Here is a 10,987-nt window from a genome sequence, read left to right on the forward strand (position 1 = left end):
ATTTAAATTGTATTATACATTGTCCAATATGCTTGGTGTGGAAAATCATCTAAGAAATTAAAAATTCGCGCCACTGATCGCACCAGTCTCCCACAGGAAAGTTACATGCCCAAATATATTTTGGAAGATATACTTGGGACAATTCAAAATCTTCAATTCTACTAATTCTCAGGTTCAATTTTAAGTACAAAACTGAATTCATGAGTTGCTTTTAGCTAGAATGTTGAGAGGTGCATGGAAATGGTTTATAGAATACGCTACAAGCATCCAAATTTGTTCATTTGAAAAAAATACATGAAATTGAAAATAATGACTCAAAAGGCATCAAAAATAAAAATCAAATCAAATCAAATCAAATCAAATTGTTTTTGTTAAAGAAGACAGAGAAAAAAAGTTGGAAAGATGAAAAATAATTGGATTAATGGAGGACCACAACTGTCATTTCACAAAAGAGTCATCAAAACATGCACCCCTTTTGTAAAGAAAGATTAAAACATCCAAATCAGTAGTGAGTTCAAATATTTATAAACAGCAGAGGAGACCCTTCAATTCTACATCCCAACGCAGGCTCTGTGACCTTTCAAATTCTCTTCAAATCCTTCAACAGAAAAATAAAAAAAATTCTTTTCAAGGGTTTGGAGCTAGCCATGGCTTTGGCTGTGGAGAAGAGAGTCGTGGCTATGTTGTTGGTCATGTTAGGTGCGATGCAGGTGTCCATTGCAGCTGTGTACAAGGTTGGAGACTCTGCTGGTTGGACCACCATTGGCAATGTTGACTACAAGGCGTGGGCTGCTACTAAGACCTTTCAAGTTGGAGATATCATTCGTAAGTTCATATATATATATATATATATATATATATATACTGTATGTATGTATGTGAAGTATTTATCATTTTCTGTGTTGATTTGCAGTTTGTGGGTAATTGGATAATTGGGTTCTCACCCTCCATTCTATATTCTTGATCTTTAACTGGTTTTCACTATTACTCCGTTTGGTTGTTAAGAAAAAATTGGAAGAATATATACATATAAAGGCAAACAAAAATTTTTATACTGGAAAAGGCTAAAATGGTTTGGGGAAAAGGAAAAAAAAAACCCTAAACTGCACAGGTAATTTCTAATCCAAACAGGGTATAACCCCCTTCAATTCATCATGCACATGGAAAAATTGGAAAATGTAATACCAGGGATTTTAATTGATCACATGGGTATTTTACTTTTTATGGTCCCAACATCTTTTACACCCAACATATCTTACTCTCATATCCGTGTCAACATCATAAACCATCACAAATGCCTCTTCTCAAATTGGGGCTAAGATAACCATGTGATGTGATCTTGTTCATGTTACTTGAAAAATAAAAAAAAAATAAAAAATAAATCAAATCAAATTTTGTTGAACTTAAAATCTTTTAAAAACTTTTTACGGTGTGGGATCCTCTCGAGTGGAGCGAATTTAGTCCTAATTTTTAGTACGAGTCCCAAAAATGCAAAAAAATTCTTTCTTTTCCCCTCAGTAGTTTTCTTGCTACCAAACAGGAAATAAAACCTCTTTTACTAGTCTAATACTCTCTGTCCCAAAATAAAACCTATTTTTCTCCCATTTTCAGATCATTTCAAGAAGAAGCATGGTCTCTGTATATTTGTTTGTTTGTCTGTTCATATGCCTTGGTGGTCATATGTTAATGAGTGACCTGCCATTGGCTATTTGGCTTATAGGAAAAGTAACCCTTTTGTGTTTGGGGCAGTATGATGACACTCAGATTCTAATCTGCCACCTGGCAAACATCCAATGGCTCTTTTTGTTTGGGACCATACCCCATTGACCCCCATGTTTGTCTTGTCCCACATCATGAATACCGTCCCCACCCAACTCATCATCATGCACACATTCAATGGTGATGCCCATCATTACTTCAACATTAAACATAGCCCCACCACTTTTGTTTCAGTTGCAGTAATTGTCTATCCATGCTTTGTTGGTCTGACAGAGAACAATCCATATAAAAAATTCGAAACATAGTTAAAAAAAAACTTTACAGAACAGAGGAATACAGGAACTATGAGTTCCAAAACGACTTTCTTGTGTAAAATTGTAATGATATACAGGTGTAGTGCTAGACCTGGACATGAGTCACCATTGACCATTCCCACTCAATCCTGTATTTGAATATGTGTGCGAACTGGAAAACTTATGTATAGTTTGGACCGAAGTCTGTTTTAGACTAATGTTGTATTTGAAAGTGAAATGATAATTTAGATCAAAATTTTAATTAAATTTTTTCAAATTCTAAATCTAAATTATTGATTCGGTGCTTACAAATATAACATAAATATTTTTCCTTTTGCTTTACTGGGAATGTATTAGTTTGCAGCCCAAATGAGTGTCAATTGGAGAAGTGAAACAATTTGCAGGAACTCTCTAATTTTGCTATGTTACCTTGTTAGAGGAAACTGTCTGGCCTCTGCTTCTATCTGAACCCCTAGCATGAGGCAACCTGCCCGATATCAAGTCTCACCGAGCATGGCAATTTGGGGCTTTGCTATTGCCAATTGCAGCATCGTTGCTGCTCCTGTAACATTGTCATGGTGATGACTCTACCTTGCCCCGTTTTGCCTTTTTTAAAAAAAAGTTGCGGAATATTTCTTGTACTACAAATGCAGTACATTGAATGCTAGTTTAGAAATTTCCTTGCCAACTGCAATGCTAGCTCAATCAAATATATGTCCTTTCTTGCTTTTATAGCGTCCAACTTTTGTGGACACCAACCATGTCCTCCATCAATTGGATTTTCACCCCTATAAAACTTTTCCTCCATTTGGTTGCCTTGAATGGGACAAGACATTGTACAAGGCCATAACTGATTTGAGCATTTACTGGACCTCTGTGCTTTTCCCTGAGCCCCTCAAATCATGTCAAGTGTCTCTCCGGAAAAAAAATAAAATAAAATCCATAATTAAATGCCTGTCAAACATTTGCGAAATAAATAGTCAAGTCTTCTTTTTTGTAGTCTCTTTTTCTTTCCATGGCAGATTTTGAGGTTTCAAAGCATCATTGAAACTAACCATGTTCTAACTTCTAATTAATTTTCTCTCCATTGAAAATTATTTGATATTGTACATTAAACCGTTTATATTTTTTGTGATTTATGAATTCTAGGTATTATTTTTTTATTTTTTGCTTAGATTCCTACTTATGTATATGCGTGGTTGGATGTTCAGCAAGATATACTCAAATCATGCTAGTTACTTTATTTAATATGTTTTGATCGTTTGATCTAATTTCTTCTTGTGGTTGCTGCATCAGATTTTCAGTACAGTCCTCAGTTCCACAATGTGATGCAAGTCACACACGCCGAGTACAGGTCTTGTAATACAACTGCCCCCATCTCTACTCACACCACCGGCAATGACTCCATCACCATCACCACTCGTGGTCACCACTACTTCCTCTGTGGTGTCCCTGGTCACTGCCAAATTGGACAGAAGGTTGACATCAACGTGCCTCGCATTTCTTCAATGGCTCCAACTCCTTCAGCATTGTCCAATTCTTCGGTTCCTTCTGCCACAGTTCCCGCGCCTTCCCCTAGCGCTGCTGCTCCATTCTCTGCTTTAAAGGGTCCCCTTGCTAAGGTTGGATTCGCCATTGCAGTTTTTGCAGCTTCTGCTTCTATTTTTGCTTAATCAGGCGAAAGTTTTTGGTTTTTTTGTGAGTGTATTATGTTAATTGGAATTTCCTGGGTGAATTATTGAAGCGGTTCAAGTACAGATCGTGCAAATATTCAGATATAGGCATATGTATTTTGTATTAGAAAATTATTTCAATAATTTATCACATTTCATGCACTTTGTTTGTGATTGGAGTGAGTTTGATTAGAAGAGCACATCTGTTTTGTTTCTTTTGGACTGAACTACCAAAAAAGCAAATTTAACAAATAATCCAAAATCTGTTCCTTGTCTATTTATCTCTTCCAATTTTGGGTTGTTTGAATTATAGAGTTATCTAAAATTTGGGAGAATGTACCTCAATGCATACCATACCAACCATTTGGCTTGCTTAGTTGCACTTGCACATGAATTACATACAACATCAAAACCTAAAAATTGTATTACTTGACAATCTATGTTGTTTGAACCTTTGTATTGGCCTGGGTGTTCGGTTTGCAATCTAGGCATTAGTTTAAGCTTCTTGGACATAATTTATTTTTGTCAGGTTTGTCCCTTTGGGGAATATAGTGGTAATGACCTTTTAAGATTGACCTCCGTTAATTGTTCTAAAAAGAACTAAGCCAATCAAACCCTATTAGGTCTACATGTTCCGTTTAGCACTTACCAATGAGGCTCTATCGATTAAGTATTACACATAAGAAATCAATTATAGACACTAATACAATTAAATTCGTTCTTCATAAACAAACTTGGGATTTGCAATTCCAGATAAGATCGGTTGAGAATCATGGGATCCTATTCTATCACATAGGAACGGCTGTTGCACAAAAACGAAAGGGATTTTTATTTGTACAAATGGTACTTTGAACTTGGAACGAGCATGAAGAATTAACAATACTTTTTTATCTTTTGAGTTGTTCTGCCGGATCGGTCACTCAAGATTTTTGGTCTATACCCGACCCCGATGAAAGAAATGGGATAACTTCATATGGACTCACTAATAATTATTCTGATTTGGTTCATAACTTAATAGAAGTAAAAGGCACTCAGGTGAGATCCGCGAGTCACGGACATAAAAAGATTGTAGTCAATTTGATAATGATCAAGTGACATTGCTTCTTCGGCCTGAACCAATAAATTCCTTAAATACGATAAAAATATATCTTGTTCTATCCTTTATCAAAATTTTCTCTATGAAAAATACAAAATATACAAATCAAAATTTGAAGAAGGGGAAGGAAAGTGAGCCATCGCCCGCAACGAAAAAGATATTCACTCACAAAGGTTTTTTATTTTTTATTTTTATTTTTTTTTATTTTTTATTTTTTTGGCAATCACATAATTTGGACTCCTCCAATATGGCACCCCGGGCTTTCTGATTGATGGCATCGAAAAGGCCCAATGAATTGGGATTTTTCTATTGATCCAGTCATATGGCAAGCGGATTTATATAGAATTGAGGGGTTTGATTTCCTCATATATTGTACCTAATAATCATATGAAAAAAAAAAATATAATAAATAAATAATAAATAAAAAAGCAAACCAATCCCAAGCACTGTCTAGGAGATGACACTAGACGGTAAAGAAAATAAAAAAATATAAATATAAATTTGCAGACTCATGGATTTGAATGAATTTTTACTTTGTTTTTATTTTTTATCTTTTATAATTTTAAAAAAATAAGTTTTAGTGTCCATAACTTGTGGGAGCCCACTATATTACCAATATTGCATATAAGTTAGTATAAATCAAAATTTTTCTTTTTTTTTTTTTCAGCATAAAAAGCTTTATATTTACTTTACAAAATACACTCCTCAACTATTAATTATTTCAATCAAGTCTTTCAATTTTTAAAGTACTCCTACTGCATTTCCAAGGATGATTAAGTGATGTATGAAATTATATAAAAGTACTAAATAGCTATTTTTTGTAATCAAAATAAAATAGAATGCAAAATTACATTTATAACCTTAAAGAACTATGGTTTGATTTATATTTTATTTATAAAAAATTACCCTAAAGAATTACCAGGTAAACCAAAAGAGACAGCACACATCCCAGAACATGAAATGCCTGGACTAAACTAACACTTCATATGAGTTGAAGCTGAAAAGGGCAATGAAAGGCATAAAAACACTGATCCCCATTTCGGTTGCCAAGAAACCCTAAGAAAATAAATCCAATATATATATTGTAGTAAATTTCTCAGTTCTCACCTCTCTCTGCAATCAAACGGACTTTCAAGAGTAAAATGAAGATAATGGGAAAGAGAAAGATGGAATTTTTTGACGAGCCAGGGATTTATACGTTTGAAGGAGGAGACATCGGTTCGCCGCTTGTCGTCAGAGGTTCGACGAGGAGGAGGAGTTTGAGATCAATGATAGTATTTTTGTGGGTCTCTTTCTTTGAGTATGTGGACTTAATTTGCTGAATATTTTGCTCTACTGATGATGTGTTAATAGACTTTATGTGGTTGTTATCCTCCATGTTTTACTCTGTTATTTTACGAGCAAGTCATATGATGCAAGCCTAATTGCTATCTGGAATGGTTTTTTTGGGTTTTTTTCTTTACCTCATCATCATGATACATTGGAGATTTATTGACAAAATAATTTTGATGCAAGACACTGGTGGTCCTTTGAAATTGGAATTGAAAAAAATTTAGTTCAAAGTTTCAATTAATTTTTTCTCAATTCCAAATCAAAGACTTTAATTCGGTGCTCCCAAAAACAATAATAGTGTCATTCGTGAACCTGTTTTGTATAAAATTACAATGACACCCCCTGAAGTTTGCTATATTGACAGTCATATACAACTTAGCCCTTTTTTGAACAAAGACACCCCTGTGAGAATTTCTGATCCAAACAAGCCCTTAACACATTTGAAAAGACGAAATTGCCCTTTAATGTTTAATTATTTTTATTGTAAAATATTATAACTCATGAAAAGTCAAATTTGCCCTTATATATATTCACTATTACATTAATACCATTATATATATATATATATATATATATATATATAAATATATATATACACATAACCAAATCTCAAAGCCTCCTTCATCTAGATCCGCCACCGTCACCATCTTGATCCGTCGTCTCCTCTGCGTCTTGATCTGCCGTTGTCGTCGCCGCCTCTTGATCTGCCGCCATTTTGACCCGCCGTCGTTGTCGCCTCTGCGTCTTGATCCACCGCCGTGGCCGCTTCATGATCAACAACAGCTGTCGTCGCCCTTCTCAACAACAGCCGTCGTCGCCGCTTCATGATCAACAACAGCCGTCGCCGCCCTTCTCAACCATAGCCGTCGCCGTCGCCGCCCTTCTCAACAACAGCTGTCTCTCCAACGCCAACAACAGCCGCTGTCTCTCTGACGCCAACAACAACCGCCACCTCTCCCCAACAACCACAGCCGTCGCCACCACTTCTCATCCACAGCCACCACCATCGCACCGACACTAACAACAGTCGCCACCGCCTCTCCCCAACAATCACAGCCGCTGCCATTGCACCGACGCTAACCCACCACCAAACAAAAGCTTATAATCCAACCGTGATTCTCGACGACGGCAACGACCAGTGGAAGCTTCAACGAAGGCGACCATCATACCAGACAACGTTGATGGCTAGAGAAAACAACGACCTGATGCTGAGGCTCCACTGCTCCGACGAGAAGAACGATGATGGCGGTGGTGGTTTGATTAATCACAATCTATATATATATATATATATATATATATATATATATTGTAGGAAGAAGATAGATTACAGCTATGTTACCTGGACTCGGGTGCGGGTGTCGGACACGGGTGCGTGTCCAGAGGTCTGATCCATCCATCTATCGAATTATAGGACACGGGGACACGGAATAAAAGTGTCCAAAAGTTGGACACGGACACTTGGACACTTGTAGGAAAAGAAAAAAATGTACCCTTTTTTATGTTAGATCTCAGTTTTTTAATGAAAAATTGAATAAATATATAGATGTAAAGATAGCAGCGTGGAGCCTTCCAAGCTCTATTTTTTTGTGATGCAGGTTTTCTTTTTTGCTCTGTTGTTGCACTTGTACCTGTTCTTACAGTTGTGGATGCAACTGCAATGTGCTCCTGTGTGGGCCTGTTTTAGTTTTGTTTTTCTGGGCTGCCTTTGGGCTAGGCCTTTCCTTGTACAATTTCTTTTTTTTAATGAATGGATTTACTGTAAAAAACAAAAAAAACAAAAAAAAAAAATGTAATACAACTATTATAATAATATTACCTTATTTATAAAGTGTAATACCCCTAATTTCAAAAGGGATAAAAATGGAATTTAAATTTTCTTTTTGTACATTTTAAATTGATTTTGTATCTATATGCTTATGTGTCCAATTGTTTGTTTATTTTAATTCATTGTGTTCTTTTTTTTTTTTTAATTGTTTGTTTATTTTAATTAAGGGTGTAATTCTTTATTTGTTGGTTTATTTTAATTAATTGTTTTATTTATTTTATGTGTTTTAAGTGATTCGTTGCTTGCTTATTTGATTTAATTAATGGGTTTTATTAAATTAATTATTTATTAAGTATTTAATTTTTGGAACAGGGTAATTATGTAATTCCCATTAACTAGGGTTTTAGATACGTTTTAGTTAGGGTTTTTGGAGCCGTCTCGTAAGCATCTGATATGTATCTAAACTGGGTTACTTTGTGGGCCGACGAAGTTAGGGCTCTATGGATTAGGGTTTTAATCTTGCAATTATAAATACCTCAGTATATGTTAAACCTAGGGTTACATATTGTCATAACTTTTACACGGAAAAGTCTACCAAATAGAGAGAGTTACAGAGGGAGTTTTGGTGAGAACAGAGCAGTTTGTGAGAATTTCGACTGGGGTTCCAAGGTTTAACCAAGGAGAAGGAAGGAGCAGAGGTTCTAGGAGGTTAGACAAGTTTCCGTGGATGTCGGAAAAACTGAGACCAACGGCAACAAGGGTTTGTTTGCAAACCTATTCAGGCAAATTCTATCTTCCTCTTTCCCTTTGAGCCGTGTTCTGTGCACCTAGATATGCTCTAGGGTTTTAAGGAAATTGAAAACTAAATCATTCATGTATGTTATACATCAAATTAATCATATGTATGCTTTGAATTATTTCTGTGATGATTTCTGCAATATCTGTTACAGTGCATGCAAGTTGGTTCAGTTTTACGTCCTTTAAGCATGAGGGTTCTTGTCGTAGTTTTTGTCTCTGTTTTTTTTGCAACTACTGTAAACTAAGTATGGAAAGACTACGGGAGTTATGTAAATCTCGTAGGATGGGTGCTATTTCTATTTTAGATCTCTGTTGCATTTTGCTTCGTTGTAATCCATGCATGAGGTTTCAGTTTTTGCATAAGTTTACTTCTATTAATTGATTTAAATTGCTATAATCAAACCTTGGGGATGCTATCAGGAAGGTGTTAGATCCTTTAGATCAGTTTAAGAAACAAGCAGAGGGGTAGGAATTGATCGGAGAGGGAGCAGATTGACGGAAACGGAGCAGAGACTGAACTGGAGGCTCTCAAGAGGGAGAGAGCCGGCTCTAGAAAGTCAAGAGCCGGCTCCCCTTCAGCAAGAGCCGGCTCCTAGGGGATTGGAGCCGGCTCCAATAGGGGAAGAGCCGGCTCTTCCATTCCAAGAGCTGGCTCCAATTTGTTTTTACGTCCAGAAAGTGGTTTTAGGGCTCTGTTTGGTGTTTTGAGCACTGTTTGAGCTTCTGAGTGATGCTAATGAACTGTAGGGACTTAACAGAAGATCTAAGTAGTTAATTTTAAGTGTTATTAAACTTAATGTTGCATGGTTTAAGTCTTTAAGACAAGGGATGAAGCAGTGTAAAAATATATAATGGTGTATGCTACTAACAGAGAAAGGAACTGAATGGCTTGATTAAATTTTAGAAATTTAATGAGACTTCACGGAGGGATTAAATAGTTAATTTTTGGGTGTTATTAAGACACTAAATTAATTTAAGGTTAATTCTAAATTAACAGATCAAACTGTATAACACTTATGTACAATTGTATACGATTGGTGGATGGATGAAGTTTTAAATGCTTAAGCTTATTTTTAGGCATTCGAGCGGGATGTAATATATTTATAAAATGGTCTTAAATATATTATAGGGTCATTGATGTGTTAGATGTAATCTATGCAGGCTCTGGATGTTAGTTGTTGATTTATTAAATCATCCCCTGCAACTATATGGTTAATTGTTTGGATTTAAATTGCTGAAACTTTTAAAAATCTTCAGTAATTAATTAGATATTGGTTTTGGATTTTAAATTGCGGTACTATCATTCTTAGTCTATAATTTACATAGTTTTGGTTTTAAGTTGTTGAAATACTCAATACTATTCTGCAACGATGTGGATGGTTGGTTTTGGACTATAAATTACGTGCTTATTATTTATGCCTTGTAATTTACCTGGAATTATGTATTGGAACATAATTACTGAATTCTTATACTTAATTCGGTCAATTATTTGGAATCATATATTGGATTATAATTGCTGAATTCTTATATTAAATTTGACCAATTATTTGGAATTATGTATTGGATTTTAATTGCTGAATTCTCACATTAAAATTCTGTCAATTATCTGGGTTTGGTTTTGCATTGTAAATTACTTGCTTATCATTTGAATGTTGTAATTTACATGGATATGGAGGATGGTATGCACCGGTATGGGACGGTGGCATACTAGGTATGGTTTAGTTCAAAATGCTAATTCCTACCTTATGGATTTTAATTGGTGAACAGTATGACTGGTTCTATCAATTATATGGACTTTGTGGATTGTATGCACCGGTATGGGACGGTGGCATATTAGGGACAGACTGATTTAAAATACTCAGTCCTACCTATTTTGGAATAAGGGAACGGGTTGTTAAATAAATCCTCCTTATATATATATAAGTCGGTACGGTTGAATACGCCGAATGACTTATTGGATTTCTTGTGAATGGTTAGGAACGGAGTTTAGATATATATGTTTATGGTACCACGAGTTGAGCTTGAGTCTCAAACTTGTTGGTTAGGGTACGTATATGCAGTGGATGTGTAGCTGGTTATAGTAGGTTGGGTGTACCCTGTTAGGTCTAGGTACTCATGCCCACTTTTGGGTGCGTATTCGCATGTTGCCTTCTATTCAGGTTGAGATCCCTACTGTAGTTCAGTGAAGGTCCCATAGTGTGGATATATATATGTATAGACTAGATAGATATTGTGAGGTATCTATGGTGTATCTGCGTATCGGGTCACTGTATGGATTGCAGTTAGATTAGAACTTGCTTGTGGGGCTGAC

General features: G+C 35.6%; 1 protein-coding gene across 1 annotated transcript; it reads left to right on the top strand.

The window, feature by feature from the left end:
• Positions 1–513: 513 nt before the first annotated feature.
• LOC132275136 (mavicyanin-like) lies at positions 514–3,960 on the top strand. The gene is made up of 2 exons (XM_059776542.1): positions 514–825; positions 3,309–3,960. Exons 1-2 carry the CDS (start codon positions 648–650, stop codon positions 3,683–3,685), a joined length of 555 nt encoding a protein of 184 aa, XP_059632525.1. The 5' UTR covers positions 514–647; the 3' UTR covers positions 3,686–3,960.
• Positions 3,961–10,987: the final 7,027 nt, after the last annotated feature.

This window comes from Cornus florida, unplaced genomic scaffold (genome assembly GCF_030987335.1).
Source record: "Cornus florida cultivar Cherokee Brave unplaced genomic scaffold, ASM3098733v1 CherokeeBrave_3.0.0_Hap2_Chr09, whole genome shotgun sequence".
In the NCBI taxonomy this organism is placed as follows: Eukaryota; Viridiplantae; Streptophyta; class Magnoliopsida; order Cornales; family Cornaceae; genus Cornus; species Cornus florida.

Bases quoted from the DNA above. Each gene is read 5' to 3' on its own strand.
- LOC132275136 (XM_059776542.1), top strand. From the start codon at position 648: ATGGCTTTGGCTGTGGAGAAGAGAGTCGTGGCTATGTTGTTGGTCATG. The intron at 826-3,308 runs GTAAGTTCATAT...TTGCTGCATCAG, and splicing joins TCAAGTTGGAGATATCATTC to ATTTTCAGTACAGTCCTCAG.